At 42.7% G+C, this 19,325-nt stretch overlaps 1 protein-coding gene across 1 annotated transcript in view; it reads right to left on the reverse strand.

Moving 5' to 3' along the window:
* The window catches only part of LOC137369039 (isocitrate dehydrogenase [NADP], mitochondrial-like), a 115,938-nt gene that overhangs the window by 67,930 nt on the left and 28,683 nt on the right, over positions 1 to 19,325 (reverse strand). Inside the window, exons 3-5 of the mRNA XM_068029562.1 lie at positions 13,354 to 13,519; positions 6,390 to 6,550; positions 1,575 to 1,718 (exon numbers count right to left, since the gene is read on the reverse strand). Coding sequence (XP_067885663.1) covers positions 1,575 to 1,718; positions 6,390 to 6,550; positions 13,354 to 13,519 — 471 coding nt within the window. The remainder of the gene's footprint in view (positions 1 to 1,574; positions 1,719 to 6,389; positions 6,551 to 13,353; positions 13,520 to 19,325) is intronic.

Consider the following 19,325-nt stretch of genomic DNA (forward strand, 5'->3'; position numbering starts at 1 on the left):
AAATTGTACAGTACAAGTAACACAAACCAAAGAGGAACACTTTGAACATGAATGGTAAGATATGAAATGAAATTAGTGTGCAGGTTTGGTAAATGTTCATAGGATCATAGGAAATAGGCGCAGGAGTAGGCCCATCAAGCTTGCGCCACCATTCAAACTGATCATGGCTGATCATCAACCTCTACGCCATTTTTCCCCACTATCTCCACATCCCCTTGATGTCATTGGTATCCAGAAATCTATCAATTTCTGTCTTGAATATACTCAATGATTGAGCTTCCACAGCCCCTGGGGTAGAGAATTCCACAGATTCACCACCCACTGAGTAAAGAAATTCCTCCTCATCTCAGTCCTAAATGGCCTACCCTTTATTCTGAGACTGTGTCCCCTGGTTCTAGACTCACCAGCCAGGGAAGCATCCTATCCACATCTACACGGTCACGCCCTGTAAGAAGTTTGTAACTTTCAATGAGATCCCTCTCATTCTTCGAAACTCTAGAGAATACAGACCCAGTTTCCTCAATCTCTCCTCATAAGACAATCCCACCATCCCAGGAATCAGTCTGGTGAACCTCTGTTGCACTCCCTCTATGACAAGTATATGCTTCCTGAGATAAAGAGACCAAAACTGTACACAATACTCCAGGTGCAGTCTCATCAAGGCTCTATACAATTGCGGCAAGACATCTTTACTCCTGTACTCTCATCCCCTTGCAATGAAGGCCAACATACCATTTGCCTTCCTAATTGCTTGCTGCACCTGCATACTAGATTTTAGTGACTCATGAACAAAGACACCCAGGTCCCTTTAGACATCAACACTTCCCACCCTCTCACCATTTAAGAAATACTCTGCCTTTCTGTTTTGCCTATCAAAGTAGATCACTTCACATTATATTCCATCTACCATGTTCTTGCCCATTCACTTAGTCTGTCTAAATCCCCTTGAAGCCTCCTTGCATCCTCCTCACAACTTACATTCCCTCCTAGTTTTGTGTCATCAGCAAATTTGGAAATATTACAATTGGTCCCCACATCCAAATCATTTATATAGATTGTGAACAGCTGTGGCCCCAGCACTGATCTTTGCGGTACCCCACTAGTAACAGCCTGCCATTCTGAGAATGACCCAGTTATTCCTACTCTCTGCTTTCTGTCTGTTAACCAATTTTCAATCCATTGCAGTATATTACCCCCAATCCCATTGGCTCTAATGTCGTCTACTATCCTCCTCTATGGGACCTTATCAAAAGCCTTCTGAAAATCCAAATACACCACATCCACTGGTTCTCCTTTATCTATGCTGCAAGTAACATCCTCAAAAAACTCCAACAGGTTTGTCAAACATGATTTCCCTTTCACAAATCCATGTTGACTCTGCCCATTCATATCATTATTTTCCAAGTGTCCAGTTATTTCATCCTTTATAATAGGATGTTCACAAATATGAATAAATATTAACAAATAATGAATATTAACAAATATTAATAAATACTCTACGAAATGTTACTGTTAGAGCCAGGGAGGATATATAAACTGAAGCAGAACTAAATTTAAAACTAGGATTACCTTACCTCATCTGTATTGAACATTCCCATTCCTACCCCTCCGCCTGGGAAGTCAAACACATTCCATTCCAGGGATTTACTCCCATCGTTGGGTACGAAGACAAGTTTAAAATTACCTGGTTGATCCATGACAAAATCTATGGCTCGATACTGGAATGCAAGTAGTTGTTACACATTAGAGATTCACATGAAAAACACACTCAAAGTTTAAAAAGACCTATCACTTTAATGTAAAAGCAAAATACTGCAAATGCTGGAAATGACCTGAAACATTAACTCTGCTTCTCTCTCCACAGATGCTGCCAGACCTGCTGAGTATTTCCAGCATTTTTTGTTTTTATATCACTTTAATGTTCTAAACTTGACTCCCATGTCTACTGTACCTGTTCTCCCTAAATCAGGTTAATTTAATTTTCCTACTATTTAATAGCATTCACAAGTCCTTGGTTTCATCAGTTATTCATTGTTGCTGTATCTAATTGGTACAGTTCTCTGCTACTACCTGGAGTTGCTTATAAACTACTGATTGACTAGTTTTTTTTTCTGAAATGTTACGATCACCTGGGTTCATGGTTTGTACTAATTTTAGAGGTCACTTTTTAGTTTTAGGAAATTAAATGTGCAGCTGTAAGAATTTCAAAAGGTAGCAGACCAAGATTTAAAGTTCAAAGATCCCTCCATGAGTGCTTAACGAGACAGAGTTAGAGAGGTGAGAGCCATAAACAGTAGGTGGCCTTGTTGAAACCAGAAAGTCTAGAAGAGATTGCTCTGTCATTATTAGCAATATCAATTACGCATGTAGGTGTCAGATTTTAAAAGAGATGTTTTGGGAGTTGGAGGTAATTAGCTTAAATTGCTATCTGGGATATCCCTTTGTACCAAATTGCTATGGAGATAGATGATGCAGTGGGGGTGCCTGTTGGTGCTTTGTTCTGTGTACTTGCTGACAGACAAGCAGTTGGCTTTTGGAAAGCTATTGGCTTCAGACAGGCTGCTCGTCACAGAGAAAGCTGTTGGCTTTGAAAGCAGCTGGGCTCAAGAGCAAAGAGGCCGTGAAGAGTTTCTGTTTTGAGTAAGGCCCGTGCTCAAGCTGGGAAGTCCAGATTCGGGAGGTATTGGAACAGAACTGGAAGATTTACCTAGATGGAGAATCCCCGGGAGATCTCAAACCTCAGAAGACAGCTGAGAGATTAAGGAAAATTAAAGAGAATCCTAAGAGCTGTCCCAGGAAAAGTGAACAAACCGCCAAGAACCTGTAATGTAAAGGGGAACTCTTGAGGTGGAATTAAAAGTTAAACAGGAGTGTGCTGTTAAGATTTTAAGTTTAAAGTATGTGTTTCAAAATTGTAATATTAAGTTAGTAGTGTTTTGCTTTGTTTAACTCTTGCACAGTAATGTTTTTGTTTAAAACATGAAATCTTGTGGCATAATTCTTTAGTAATAACTGGAAATTTGACTTTCTCTTTTTAAAAGTTAACGGTCCCAAACAGGATCGTAACAGAAGAGAAAATCCCAGAGTAATGTGGAAATACAGGACCCGTATTTCACCTTCTGAAGTATGTTTTTAAATGAGAATAAAATAGGTTCATTTTTATTATAAAACCCATTGTTCTTTGTAGATAAAAAGATCCCTTTACTCAAACTTGTTTGAAATAGCGCATGGTGTTAAATTAAACAATGCTAGCGATATCAATATTATCTCACGTTGGAACATCTTCTAATTTTCTGCTTATAGTGAAAAACATTCCACTTCTGCTCATGACCTTTCCAAAGCCAACATTTTTGGCTGAACGCTTCTAATTCCATATCCTTTCCATCACGACCACCATTTATTTGTACCTCTTATCTGCCTATCTCTACCTCTATCTGAGCCCATCTGCTCCTGAAACCATCATCCATGGCTTACTCACCTTCAAACATGGCTATTTCAATGCTCTCCCGGCCAGCCTTCCATCCTGAACCCTCTGTAATCTTCAGTTCACCAAAATTCTGCTGCCAATATGCACTCCCACATGAAATGTCCTCATCTATCACTACTGCCTTCGCACACTTACAGTGGCTTCTAGTCTGCCAACACCTCAAATTTAAAATTGTCATCCTAAAGGCACAGTGGCACAGTAGGGCGGCACAGTGGTTAGCACCGCAGCCTCGCAGCTCCAGCGACCTGTGTTCAGTTCTGGGTACTGCCTGTGCGGAGTTTGCCTGTGTCTGTTTGGGTTTCTGCCAGGTGCTCTGGTTTCCTCCCACAGCCAAAGACTTGCAGGTTGATAGGTAAATTGGCCATTGTAAATTGCCCCTAGTGTAGGTAGGTGGTAGGAGAATGGTGGGGATGTGGTAGAGAATATGGGGTTAATGTAGGATTAGTATAAATGGGGGGTTGTTGGTCGGCACAGACTCGGTGGGCCGAAGGGCCTGTTTCAGTGCTGTATCTCTAAATAAAAATAAATAAAAATAAATCCCTTCATGGTTGCATCCCTCTATCTCTGTGGATTCCTCCAGTCCTACAACATCCCCAAACATTCTATTCCTATGAGTCTGGTCTCTCGGGCAACTCCTTTTCTCTTCCCCTAACACTCCTTTCCTAAACACCTCTCCACCTCCCTTTCCTCCTTTAAGACCACCCTTAAAATTCCTCTGACCAAGCTTTTGATCAACCCTGCAAAATCATTTTCTATGCCTTGGAGATTTTTTTTATTACAACTCTGTAAAGGACCTTGGAACATTTCACTACATTAAAGGGGCTTTATACATGCAGACTGTTGTGATGTGGCTGCAGGCTTCACCTTCCCACCACTGTAAACAGTGCGAACGGTGAAAGTGAAATCTGCTGTGGCCAACAAATATGCTGCCAGCATTAGAAATAAAGAAAGAACTTACCTAGTATTTACAGCACAGTAACAGGCCATTTGGCCCAACTAGTCCATGCTGGTGTTTATGTCCCACATCAGCCTCCTCTTACCTCTCTTCATCTAACTCCAGCAACACTTTCTTCTATTCCTTTCTCCCTCATGTGAGGGAGAAAGCTTCTCCTTAAATTCATCTATACTATTCACCTCAACTACTCATTGTGATAGCAGGTTTTACATTCTAACCACTCTGTGGGTAAAGGAAGTTTCTCCTGGATTCACTATTGCACTTATATTGTCTATGTTATACTTATGGCTTCCACGTCTGGTCTCCCTCAGACGTAGGCCAGACCAGGTAAGGATGGTGTAATCTCTGCCCCCATTTTGTTTCCTTTTTCCTTCCAGGTTTTGGTTTAGTCTAGTTTTTCCTTTGTTTTTGCTTTTTTTTCCCCCAAAAATATACTTTATTCATAAAAATGTGTAAAATATACATTACAAAAGAGTTCCAAGTTGACATTCCAGAAAGTGCAAAAGAATTCAGTTTTCTTCAATACAGAACGTGAGTTGCTTCAGATGACAGTTATTCATTATATTGCTATTTACACCTCCTCTAGACACATCTTTTGTTTCTTTACTTGTCCCATTCCCTTTGGCCCTGCACCACCAACTCCTTTGTCATTTAATTCCTCCAGTCTTACACCCTATCAAAGACCTTCCCTTTTCTTCTTTTTCCACTCCGTCCCCTTTCACTTTCTTAAAATCTATTACATTTTTAACTTTTCTCAGTTCTGATGAAAAGTCACAGACCTGAAACGTTAACTCTGTTTCCCTCTCCACAGATGCTGCCTGACATGCTGAGTATTTCCAGCATTTTCTGTTTTTGTTTCAGATTTCCAGCACCCACAGTATTCTGCTTTTGTGTTGTTAGATTTCCTAACAAGGTTAGGTTTCCTTCCCGAGTTAGTGAACAAGTTTTTTTTAATTCTTTCATGGAATGTGGGTATTAGTGGCAAGGCCAGCATTTGTCGCCCATCCCTAACTGCCCTTGATAACTGAGTGGCTTGCTCGGCCATTTCAGAGGGCAGTTAAGGGTCAACCACATTGATGTGGGTCTGGAGTCGCATGTAGACCAGACCAGGTAAGGACAGCAGATTTCCTTCCTTAAAAGGTGTTAGTGAAGCAGATGGGTTTTTACAACAATCAGCAATAGTTTCATGACACCATTACTGAGACAACTTTCAATTCCAGATTTTTATTAATTAATTGAATTTATTAATTGGTTGACTTTAAATTCCACCAGCTGCCTTGGTGGGATCTGAACCCATATCCCCAGGGCAGTAGCCTGGGTCTCTGGATTCCTGGTCAGTGACATTGCCACTATGCCACCATCTCCCCTGAGCCAATCTGACAGCCTCATGGTCTCTGTAAGTAAATCTCCAGATTGATTGATTGATTTATGACTGAATTCAAACTCTCAATTTGCTCTGCATTTATAAAACATATTTCATATCTTCAGAACATATCAAAGCTCTTCAAAGCCAATGTGTTACTTTTGGAGTGTAGTCAATGTTATTCTGTAGGTAAATATTACAGCCAATATGCAGACCGTAAGGTCCCACAAACAGCAAATGACATGAATTAGAAATTACTCTCTTTTGGGGTATAGATGATGGCCAGGAAACTGGAGAACTCCCCTGCTCTTCTCCACAACCATACATCTACCTGAATAGGCAGCTAGGGCCTTTTATCCAAAAGGGAACAACTTCAACAATGCAGCACTCCCTCAGTACTGCACTGAAGCGCCAGCCTTATTTCTCCCTCTTGCTTAAGAAACTGCTCTGCACTATAAACTAGGGTGGCTATACTAATGCAAAGACAGAACATTGAATTGCTTTCACTATAAGGAAAACACTTAAACTGATCCTTAACGATAAAGCAATTTTTTACAATAAAAAACCTTATCAAACAGTCTTGCCTGATCTCCATATGCATGTCGTCCTATTGTGATTGGTTTCACCCAACCAGGAACAAGTCGTGGGATGTTTTTGCAAATAATTGGATCTCGAAAAACTGTGCCACCTAAAATATTTCGGATAGTTCCATTTGGGCTTTTCCACATTCTTTTCAGTCCATATTCTGAAAAATTATCGATTGGGCTTTGTCAGTATTTGCATTGCAAGAAACTAGATCAAATATTCTGCAAAGACTATATAAGGAAACAATCATTGTTAGAAACAGTCAAACTTTCACAGATGGCAGCTTCTCTCCTCCTGGATCACTGAGACTGCATCACATTCACTATTTTACAGTAAGTTCACCAGCACCACCAGGTGGCAGTTTAGTAAAAAATGATTCTAAGATTATAATCATGGTGAGAATATACAGCGAAAGTTAGTTATATAGCACAAAATGGAAGAAGAGATATTTCAAAGTAGTGTTGTGAAGCTGCTATCATTCTTTTCTCAATGATCAATGTTGATTTCAGGCATTTACTATCAATTGAAGACCAACTGACTCATGCTCCCTTTGTATGCTGAACAGTATGAGAGCATGAGTCAAAAATAAATCAGATCACATTATTCAGAGTCAAAAACAGAATCCTCAATTAAAAATAATGTAGTTCCAAAGTAAAATAAATCACATTATACCACTTACAAATAGATTCTTAATATTTTAAAAATCCACTTGCTCCAGTGCTGAACACAGCATGTACTGCGGAAAATGCACGGAAGGGCCTTTTATTCTGACATCTTAAATTTAAACATTACATACACACACACAGAATATCTAATCCAAATGACATTCCATCCACATACACAGCTGTGAGAACAGATGAACCTCATTACAATCAGCTTAACCAAATTAATTTTTAAAAATGTCTTATCTTCGCATGTCAGCTGCTCTTAATTCTTTTTGTCTCTATTTGTTATCTTTACATTCTCGCAACATTTGACTTTTAGTTCTCTCTCTCATTGCTCATCTCCCCCTAGGTTTGTCCCACTGTTTAGTCTTTATCAATCTCCATTTTGCCATCTGTTTAAATTGCCCTTGAAGACAGACCTTTAACGCAAAACAAATCACAATGTATGTAAAGTATTCCCATTTAATCATTTACTTCTGCCTTCATTCCAGCTCAGTTCAACCAGTAAAAATGGTAACTTTCTTCATAAATGCTCCTTAGCTGGATTTAAAACCCACTGGAAGATTGAAAAGAATCTTCATTTCTGCAAAAGCATATGGGCTGTCATTTTCCACTCCTTTCATGAAGGACTGACTCTTACTGGGTTGTGGTTCCACAAGCATCTGCTGCCTACTGGGACTTCACCCAAATGCTCACTACTTATGTGAGAACAGCAGCGCAAGCATGATCTTCTCCTCACCACACATGCACATTCCAGCAGTGCTCATTGGACAGTGATGAGGAGTAGGTACCCCAATTAATTTTGACTCTGTCACCCATGAATGAGGAGACCAATCACAGAGCTCCTACTGCTGTCCCAAGCAGATCAGCTAACTCAGCTTAAACCAAAATGGAAACCAAGCATTGCAGCAGCTTTTTCGGGAGCAGAGAGTGCGAGCGAGTGAGCAGCTGGGAAGGTCAGTTTAAAGTAAACTTAATTTCTTTTTGTTTTCGGCGGAGACCAGGGGGCTGCCGGGTAAGTAAAACCCTATATATTTGGGCCGTTTAAAATAACTTGCCTTTCATTGCAGCAGCTTTATCGAGAGCAGAGAGTGCGAGCGAGTGAGCAGCTGGGAAGGTCAGTTTAAAGTAAACTTAATTTCTTTTTGTTTTCAGCGAAGACCAGGGGGCTGCTGGGTAAGTAAAACCCTATATATTTGGGCCGTTTAAAATAACTTGCCTTTCATTGCAGCAGCTTTTTCGGGAGCAGAGAGTGCGAGCGAGTGAGCAGCTGGGAAGGTCAGTTTAAAGTAAACTTAATTTCTTTTTGTTTTCGGCGGAGACCAGGGGGCTGCTGGGTAAGTAAAACCCTATATATTTGGGCCGTTTAAAATAACTTGCCTTTCATTGCAGCAGCTTTTTCGGCAGCAGAGAGGGCGAGCGAGTGAGCAGCTGGGAAGGTCAGTTTAAAGTAAACTTAATTTCTTTTTGTTTTCGGCGGAGACCAGGGGGCTGCTGGGTAAGTAAAACCCTATATATTAGGGCCGTTTCTGAACCCGAGACACTACACCTGTAGTGTCTCCCACCTGCCCTCCTTCTCTAACCAAAAAAAAAAGGACTCGGTGGTGTGTAGATAAGGTAAGGCTTTTTCGATTTCTCTTTTTTGTTTTATCGTGTGATTGGTTAAAAACTTTTCGTTCCTTTTTCATTTAACTAAGTTTAAGCTTAAGATTAAAAATGGCAGGAGATCTCAGACCCGTGACATGCTCCTCTTGCTCAATGTGGGAGCTCAGGGACATGGCTGATGTCCCTGACTCCTTCACGTGCAGGAAGTGTGTCCAGCTGCAGCTCTTGTTAGACCGCATGACGGCTCTGGAGCTGCAGATGGACTCACTTTGGAGCATCCGCGATGCTGAGGAGGTCGTGGATAGCACGTTTCGCGAATTGGTCACACCGCAGATTAGGATTGCTGAGGGAGAAAGGGAATGGGTGACCAAAAGGCAGAGAAAGAGCAGGAAGGCAGCGCAGGTGTCCCCTGCGGTCATCTCCCTCCAAAACAGGTATACCGTTTTGGATACTGTTGAGGGAGATGGCTCACCAGGGGAAGGCAGCAGTAGCCAGGTTCATGGCACCGTGGCTGGCTCTGCTGTTCAGAAGGGCGGGAAAATGAGTGGAAGGGCTATAGTCATAGGGGATTCGATTGTAAGGGGAGTAGATAGGCGGTTCTGTGGTCGAAAACGAGACTCCCGAATGGTACGTTGCCTCCCAGGTGCACGGGTCAGGGATGTCTCAGATCGGCTGCAGAACATTCTAAAGGGGGAGGGTGAACAGCCAGTTGTCATTGTGCACATAGGCACCAATGATATAGGTAAAAAACGGGATGAGGTCCTACAAGCAGAATTTAGGGAGTTAGGAGCCAAGTTAAAAAGTAGGACCTCAGAGGTAGTAATCTCAGGATTGCTACCAGTGCCACGTGATAGTCAGAGTAGAAATAAAAGAATAGTCAGGATGAATGCATGGCTTGAGAGATGGTGCAGGAGGAAGGGGTTCAGATTTTTGGGACATTGGGACCGGTTCTGGGGGAGGTGGGACTATTACAAATTGGACGGTCTACACCTGGGCCGGACTGGAACCAATGTCCTTGGGGGTGCTCTTGCTAACGCTGTTGGGGAGGGTTTAAACTAATGTGGCAGGGGGATGGGAACCAAATGAGGAGCTCAGTGGACAGTAAGGAGGTAGTAACTAAAGCCTGTAAGGAACTAGATAATGAAGTCAGCGTGACTAAGGGAAAGAGTAGGCAGGGAGCAGATGATGAACGCAAAGGGACTGGTGGTCTGAGGTGTATTTGTTTTAATGCAAGAAGTGTAATAGGTAAGGCAGATGAACTTAGGGCTTGGATTAGTACCTGGGAGTATGATGTTATTGCTATTACTGAGACTTGGTTAAGGGAAGGGCATGATTGGCAACTAAATATCCCAGGATACCGATGCTTCAGGCGGGATAGAGAGGGAGGTAAAAGGGGTGGAGGAGTTGCATTACTGGTCAAAGAGGATATCACAGCTGTGCTGAAGGAAGGCACTATGGAGGACTCGAGCTGTGAGGCAATATGGGCAGAACTCAGAAATAGGAAGGGTGCGGTAACAATGTTGGGGCTGTACTACAGGCCTCCCAACAGCGAGCGTGAGATAGAGGTACAAATATGTAAACAGATTATGGAAAGCTGTAGGAACAACAGGGTGGTGGTGATAGGAGATTTTAATTTTCCCAACATTGACTGGGATTCACTTAGTGTTAGAGGTCTAGATGGAGCAGAATTTGTAAGGAGCATCCAGGAGGGTTTTCTAGAGCAGTATGTAAATAGTCCAACTCGGGAAGGGGCCATACTGGACCTGGTGTTGGGGAATGAGCCCGGCCAGGTGGTTGACGTTTCAGTAGGGGACTACTTTGGGAATAGTGATCACAATTCCGTAAGTTTTAGAATACTCATGGACAAAGACGAGAGTGGTCCTAAAGGAAGAGTGCTAAATTGGGGGAAGGCCAACTATACCAAAATTCGGCAGGAGCTGGGGACTGTAGATTGGGAGCAGCTGTTTGAAGGTAAATCCACATTTGATATGTGGGAGGCTTTTAAAGAGAGGTTGATTAGCGTGCAGGAGAGACATGTTCCTGTGAAAATGAGGGGTAGAAATGGCAAGATTAGGGAACCATGGATGACAGGTGAAATTGTGAGACTAGCTAAGAGGAAAAAGGAAGCATACATAAGGTCTAGGCGGCTGAAGAAAGACGAAGCTTTGAAAGAATATCGGGATTGTAGGCGCAATCTGAAACGAGGAATTAAGAGGGCTAAAAGGGGTCATGAAATATCTTTAGCAAACAGGGTTAAGGAAAATCCCAAAGCCTTTTATTCATATATAAGGAGCAAGAGGGTAACTAGAGAAAGGATTGGCCCACTCAAGGACAAAGGAGGAACGTTATGCGTGGAATCAGAGAAAATGGGTGAGATTCTAAATGAGTACTTTGCATCGGTATTCACCGAGGAGAGGGACATGACGGATGTTGAGGTTACGGACAGATGTTTGATTACTCTAGGTCAAGTCGGCATAAGGAGGGAGGAAGTGTTGGGTATTCTAAAAGGCATTAAGGTGGACAGGTCCCCAGGTCCGGATGGGATCTATCCCAGGTTACTGTGGGAAGCGAGAGAGGAAATAGTTGGGGCCTTAACAGATATCTTTGCAACATCCTTAAACACGGGTGAGGTCCCGGAGGACTGGAGAATTGCTAATGTTGTCCCCTTGTTTAAGAAGGGTAGCAGGGATAATCCAGGTAATTATAGACCGGTGAGCCTGACGTCAGTGGTAGGGAAGCTGCTGAAGAAGATACTGAGGGATAGGATCTATTCCCATCTGGAAGAAAATGGGCTTATCAGTGATAGGCAACATGGTTTTGTGCAGGGAAGGTCATGTCTTACCAACTTAATAGAATTCTTTGAGGAAGTGACAAAGTTGATTGATGAGGGAAGGGCTGTAGATGTCGTATACATGGACTTCAGTAAGGCGTTTGATAAGGTTCCCCATGGTAGGCTGATGGAGAAAGTGAAGGCGCATGGGGTCCAAGGCGTACTAGCTAGATGGATAAAGAACTGGCTGGGCAACAGGAGACAGAGAGTAGCAGTGGAAGGGAGTTTCTCAAAATGGAGACGTGTGACCAGTGGTGTTCCACAGGGATCCGTGCTGGGACCACTGTTTGTGATATACATAAATGATTTGGAGGAAAGTATAGGTGGTCTGATTAGCAAGTTTGCAGACGACACTAAGATTGGTGGAGTAGCAGATAGTGAAGGGGACTGTCAGAGAATACAGCAGAATATAGATAGATTGGAGAGTCGGGCAGAGAAATGGCACATGGAGTTCAATCAGGGCAAATGCGAGGTGATGCATTTTGGAAGATCCAATTCAAGAGTGAACTATGCAGTAAATGGACAAGTCCTGGGGAAAATTGATGTACAGAGAGATTTGGGCGTTCAGGTCCATTGTTCCCTGAAGGTGGCAACGCAGGTCAATAGAGTGGTCAAGAAGGCATACGGCATGCTTTCCTTCATCGGACGGGGTATTGAGTACAAGAGTTGGCAGGTCATGTTACAGTTGTATAGGACTTTGGTTCGGCCACATTTGGAATACTGCGTGCAGTTCTGGTCGCCACATTACCAAAAGGGTGTGGATGCTTTGGAGAGGGTGCAGAGGAGGTTCACCAGGATGTTGCCTGGTATGGAGGGCGCTAGCTATGAAGAGAGGTTGAGTAGATTAGGATTATTTTCATTAGAAAGACGGAGATTGAGGTGTACAAAATCATGAGAGGTATAGACAGGGTGGATAGCAAGAAGCTTTTTCCCCAGAATGGGGGATTCAATTACAAGGGGACACGAGTTCAAAGTGAAAGGGGAAAAGTTTAGGGGGGAATGCGTGGAAAGTTCTTTACGCAGAGGGTGGTGGGTGCATGGAACTCATTGCCAGCGGAGGTGGTAGACGCGGGCACGATAGCGTCTTTTACGATGTATCTAGACAGATACATGAATGGGCAGGAAGTAAAGAGATACAGACCCTTAGAAAATAGGCGACAGGTTTAGATAGAGGATTTGGATCGGCGTAGGCTTGGAGGGCCGAAGGGCCTGTTCCTGTGCTGTAATTTTCTTTGTTCTTTGTTAAGACCTTCCTAGGCCGAATGGCAGGGTTCAGCTAATCAGCGAGCGATCAGAGGTATCCCTCAGTTGCCAAATTTAGAATCTGCCGATGACCTGGATCAAAGACAAATATTTCTTCCTCCTCCCATATAATGTCAAAATAAATAACTATTCATTTTTGCACACATTCTGCATGATGCATAATTCTCCCCCTTGCCCATTCAGACAGACAGAACTCACTGCTGCAGATTTGCAAACACAGTTCTGGGAGCAAATTATGCAAAAGAAAACTGGCTGGTTACACCATTAATTATTGCATTCATCAGTCATGTGTATATACACACACAGGCACACACACAAGCACACACTGACACAAGTGCACTGACACACACACGCACAGACCCTTCATTAGATAAAAACATGCACAACAGGAACCTGTGCTTGGAAAGACACATTTCCACATACCCAGCTGGTATTTATCAATTTCACACAAAAGGGAAAACAAGCTATGGCATTAAAAGCAGGAAGACTGAATGTGCTTGTTTGAATTTTGATAACAAACCCTTTGGTAGGCTATTAATTCTGATTTTGTAACCAACAGGCTACCTTATTTAAAAAAATTAATTTGCCTCAATCATATACCTTCTACACGGGCTTCATCTGGTGTAATGGTGGCACATTTCACTGCAATTCCATATTTTTGTGTTGCCAACGCAGACTCAATGGTAACCCGGTCAGCTGTTTTATCTCGATTTGGGAGACCAAGATCAAAATATTTCAACTCCACATTAACATTGGGTAGAATAAGCTGCAAAATAAACAACAGACCAACATCAGTGCACTGTGACAAAGGCATGTTCAGAATCCACACTGGCTGTGATATACACCTTTGGAAAAAAACATAGAACAGATTTCTAATGAGAATAATGCTGTCAGTAATCTGGCACACAAGAATTTCTATATTGAATGATATTTCATGTAATGTCCGATGATTTGGACGTAAATGTCGGGGGCATGATCAAGAAGTTTGCAGGCGACACAAAGATTGGCCGTGTGATAGATAGCAAGGAGGATAGCTGTAGGCTGCAGGAAGATATTGATGGTTTGGTCAGATGGGCAGAAAAGTGGCAAATGGAATTCAACCTGGGGAAGTGTGAGGTGATGCATTTGGAGAGGTCAAACAAGGCAAAGGAATACATGATTAATGGGAAAATACTGAGAAGTGTAGAGGAAGTGAGGGACCTTGGAGTGAATGTCCACAGATCCCCGAAGGTAGCAGGGCAGGTCGACAAGGAAGTTAAGAAGGCATATGGAATCCTTTCCTTTATTAGCTGAGGTATAGAATATAAAAGCAGGGAGGTTATGCGGGAACTGTATAACTCATTGGTTAGGCCACAATTTGAATACGGTGTGCAGTTTTGGTCACCACATTACAGAAAGGATGTAATTGCACTCGAGAGGGTACAGAGGAGATTTATGAGGATGTTGCCAGGACTGGAAAAATGCAACTATGAGGTAAGAATCGACAGGTTGGGGTTGTTTTCCTTGGAACAGAAAAGACCAGGGATTGAAATGTACAAAATTTTGAGGGGCCTGGATAGAGTGGAGGTGAAGGGCCTATTCACCTTAGCAGAGGGATCAGTGACGAGGGGGCATATATTTCAAGTGATTGGTAGAAAAATTAGAGGGATATGAGGAAACACTTTTTCACCCAGAGGGTGGTGATGGTCTGGAACTCACTGTCTGAAAGGATAGTTGAGGCAGAGACCCTCAACTCATTCAAAAGGAGTCTGGATATGCACCTCAAGTGCTGTAATCTGCAGGGCTACACAGCAAATGCTGGAAGGTGGGATTAAAATGGGTGGATCGTTTTTCTGCCGGCACAGACAATGGGCCAAGTGGCTTCTTTCTGTGCCTTACACGTTCTATGATTCTATGATTTCATGATTAGGATAGGTCTTACATAAAAATGGCATCTTCCAGCAGTATCTCTGAAAGAACTGCATTATTTCTGTGGCAGTGCAGATTGATTCATGTAACCTGTCAGACCTAGTCAGGCTGTTTACAAGAAACAGGCCAGATTTATTGACCTAGAGATTAGACACAATACTAGAGCTGTGGATTCTAATTAAATTATATGCAGGCAAAATATCAGCACACATGAAAGACTGGAACAATTTGGAAACAGCTGTACATCAGGATCCTATGCATTAGTTTGCACCATTGTGTCTTTAATTAAGGATGATCAAACAAGCTCAGACATCATATCACAAAGATCCACAGAAGACTGCCTCATCCAAAATCCCATTGCAATCAAATTGTGCAAGAAATACATTCCGAAAGGAGCACTTTAACCCCTTTGGACTTATTCTATAGAATGGTTATGTACAGTACTCTTACTGCTTCAACCTGTATATAATTCTATTAGGTTTAGCCTGTGTGTATTAGCCTGCATTTCCAAGGAAAAGAGAATTTGGTGGCCATCCCATGTGATCTCCAGTGTACTACTATTAATCCTCGACATGCAACTCCATACATGAGAACGGATTTCCAATCACAAAAGACTGTCTGCTTATGGAAACTTTTTTGTTGTTGCCGTGAACACAAGACAAAAATATTGGAAGAAAGTTGGAACTGAAAATGTTCCATCCCCATCTCCCTCAGCGCCTAATCTGAAACACTTGGGCAGGAACATTTCAAAGTCTCAGCACAAAGAGGCAACATCAGAGCAGCAGTTCTCCCTGACCAGTACCTCACAAGATCTACTACTATTGAGTAAAAATAGAAGCTATATTTCTCTGGAGAAATACAGGGAAGGAAGATAATTTAGCATAACCCTCAAAACTTATTCAATCATTTAAATATTGTTCTAATTCATTTTGAATTCATTTCCTGCATTACAACAGTTACTACACTAAAACAAAAATACTTCATTGGCGGTAAAGCACTTTGAGACATCCGGTGGCCATGAAAGGTGTTATATAAATGCAAGTATTTCTTTCTTTCTCTGAGTTAATTTGACAAAAGTGCATTTTTTTCCAAGAAATTAATACTCATGTTGATGTTTTGGAAAAGAAAAAAGCAGTTAAGGCCTAGTGTTAGGCATCATCTAGACCTCAAAATACAGGAGGTAGATTACAAAGTGCATGGAGTGTATCCTGATGATTAGCTGAGAAACAGTAGGGGAACTCAAGGCACAAAATGCCCCCTCCTGCCCTGTCAGCACAGGAGAATCCAGATGGGCTTCAGGCTTAAGGAAAAGATACTTACAAACAACTACTGAACATATGCTTCATGTTAGGCAATAGTTCCCATGCAGTTGACATAACTCGCTATTCAAATCCTTTTTGTCTAGCTTCTGTCTCTCATACAACAACAATCACAACTTATAGATATATAGCACCGTTAATGTAATGTCCCAAGGTGTTTCACAGGAACATTATAAAACAAAGTATGACACAAAAGGAGATATTAGGTCAGATGCCCAAAAGCTTGGTCACACAGGTAGGTTTTAAGGAATGTCTTAAAGGAGTAAAGCGAGGTGGAGAGGTGTAGGGAAGATATTCCAGAGCTTGGGGCCTAGGCAACTGAAGGTGCAGCCACCAATGGTGGAGCTATTAAAATCAGGGATGCACAAGAGGCCAGAATTAGAGGAGCTCAGATATCTCAGAGGGTTGTGGGGTTGGAGGAGATTACTGACATAGAGAAGGACGAGGCCATGGAGGGATTTGAAAACAAGGATGAGAATTTTAAAATCAATACGTTGCTTGACCGGCAGCCAATGTAGGTCAGTGAGCACAGGGGTGATAGGGGAATGAGACTTGGTGCGAGTTAAGACACGGCAGCAAAGTTTTGGATGACCTCAAGTTTACAGAGAGTAGAACGTGGGAGACCAGTCAGGAGTGCATTGGAATAGTTAAGTCGAGAGGTAACAAAGGCATGAATGAGGGTTTCAGCAGCAGATGAGCTGAGACAGGGGCGAAGTTGGGCAATGTTACGGAGGTGGAAATAGGCGGTCTTAGTGATGGTATGAATATAAGGTCGGAATCTCATCTCAGGCTCAAATGTAACACCAAGGTTGCAAACAGACTGGCTTAATCTTGGACTGTTGCCAGGGAGACGGAATTTGGAACGGAGACTGAAAACAAAGGCTTCAGTCTTCCCAATATTTAATTGGAGAAAATTTTTGCTCATCCAGTAATGGATGTTGGATAAGTAGCCTGATAATTTAGCAACATTGGAGGAGTCGAAAAAAGTGATGGTAAGGTAGATTTGAATGTTGTCGGCATACATACAAAGAACAAAGAACAAAGATAATTACAGCACAGGAACAGGCCCTTCGGCCCTCCAAGCCTGCGCCGATCCAGATCCTCTCTCTAAACATGTCGCCTATTTTCTAAGCTTCTGTATCTCTTTTCTTCCTGCCCATTCATGTATCTGTCTAGATACATCTTAAAAGACTCCATCGTGCCCGCATCTACCACCTCCGCTGGCAATGCGTTCCAGGTGCCCACCACCCTCTGCGTAAAGAACTTTCCACGCATATCCCCCCTAAACTTTTCCCCTTTCACTTTGAACTCATGTCCTCTAGTAATTGAAACCCCCACTCTGGGAAAAAGCTTCTTGCTGTCCACCCTGTCTATACCTCTCATGATTTTGTACACCTCAATCAGGTCCCCCCTCAACCTCCGTCTTTCTAATGAAAATGATCCTAATCTACTCAACCTCTCTTCATAGCTAGCGCCCTCCATACCAGGCAACATCCTGGTGAACCTCCTCTGCACCCTTTCCAAAGCATCCACATCCTTTTGATAATGTGGCGACCAGAACTGTACGCAGTATTCCAAATGTGGCCGAACCAAAGTCCTATACAACTGTAACATGACCTGCCAACTCTTGTACTCAATGCCCCGTCCGATGAAGGAAAGCATGCCGTATGCCTTCTTGACCACTCTATTCACCTGCGTTGCCACCTTCAGGGAACAGTGGACCTGAACACCCAAATCTCTCTGGACATCAATTTTCCCCAGGACTTTTCCATTTACTGTATAGTTCACTCTTGAATTGGATCTTCCAAAATGCATCACCTCGCATTTGCCCTGATTGAACTCCATCTGCCATTTCTCTGCCCAACTCTCCAATCTATCTATATTCTGCTGTATTCTCTGACAGTCCCCTTCACTATCTGCTACTCCACCAATCTTAGTGTCGTCTGCAAATTTGCTAATCAGTCCACCTATACTTTCCTCCAAATCATTAATGTATATCACAAACAACAGTGGTCCCAGCACGGATCCCTGTGGAACACCACTGGTCACACGTCTCCATTTTGAGAAACTCCCTTCTACTGCTACTCTCTGTCTCCTGTTGCCCAGCCAGTTCTTTATCCATCTAGCTAGTACACCTTGGACCCCAAGCGCCTTCACTTTCTCCATCAGCCTGCCATGGGGAACCTTATCAAACGCCTTACTGAAGTCCATGTATATGACATCGACAGCCCTTCCGTCATCAATCAACTTTGTCACTTCCTCAAAGAATTCTATTAAGTTGGTTAGACATGACCTTCCCTGCACAAAACCATGTTGCCTATCACTGATGAGCCCATTTTCTTCCAAATGGGAATAGATCCTATCCCTCAGTATCTTCTCCAGCAGCTTCCCTACCACTGACGTCAGGCTCACCGGTCTATAATTTCCTGGATTATCCCTGCTACCCTTCTTAAACAAGGGGACAACATTAGCAATTCTCCAGTCCTCCAGGACCTCACCCGTGTTTAAGGATGCTGCAAAGATATCTGTTAAGGCCCCAGCTATTTCCTCTCTCGCTTCCCTCAGTAACCTGGGATAGATCCCATCCGGACCTGGGGACTTGTCCACCTTAATGCCCTTTAGAATACCCAACACTTCCTCCCTCCTTATGCCGACTTGACCTAGAGTAATCAAGCATCTGTTCCTAACCTCAACATCCGTCATGTCCCTCTCCTCGGTGAATACCGATGCAAAGTACTCGTTTAGAATCTCACCCATTTTCTCTGAGTCCAAGCATAACATTCCTCCTTTGTCCTTTAGTGGGCCAATCCTTTCTCTAGTTACCCTCTTTCTCCTTATATATGAATAAAAGGCTTTGGGATTTTCCTTAACCCTGTTTGCTAAAGATATTTCATGACCCCTTTTAGCCCTCTTAATTCCTCGTTTCAGATTGGTCCTACATTCCCGATATTCTTTCAAAGCTTCGTCTTTCATCAGCCGCCCAGACCTTATGTATGCTTCCTTTTTCCTCTTAGCTAGTCTCACAATTTCACCTGTCATCCATGGTTCCCTAATCTTGCCATTTCTATCCCTCATTTTCACAGGAACATGTCTCTCCTGCACGCTAATCAACCTCTCTTTAAAAGCCTCCCACATATCACATGTGGATTTACCTTCAAACAGCTGCTCCCAATCTACATTTCCCAGCTCCTGCCGAATTTTGGTATAGTTGGCCTTCCCCCAATTTAGCACTCTTCCTTTAGGACCACTCTCGTCTTTGTCCATGAGTATTTTAAAGCTTACGGAATTGTGATCACTATTCCCAAAGTAGTCCCCTACTGAAACTTCAACAACCTGGCCGGGCTC

This window comes from Heterodontus francisci, chromosome 4 (assembly GCF_036365525.1).
Source record: "Heterodontus francisci isolate sHetFra1 chromosome 4, sHetFra1.hap1, whole genome shotgun sequence".
NCBI classification, from domain to species: domain Eukaryota; kingdom Metazoa; phylum Chordata; class Chondrichthyes; order Heterodontiformes; family Heterodontidae; genus Heterodontus; species Heterodontus francisci.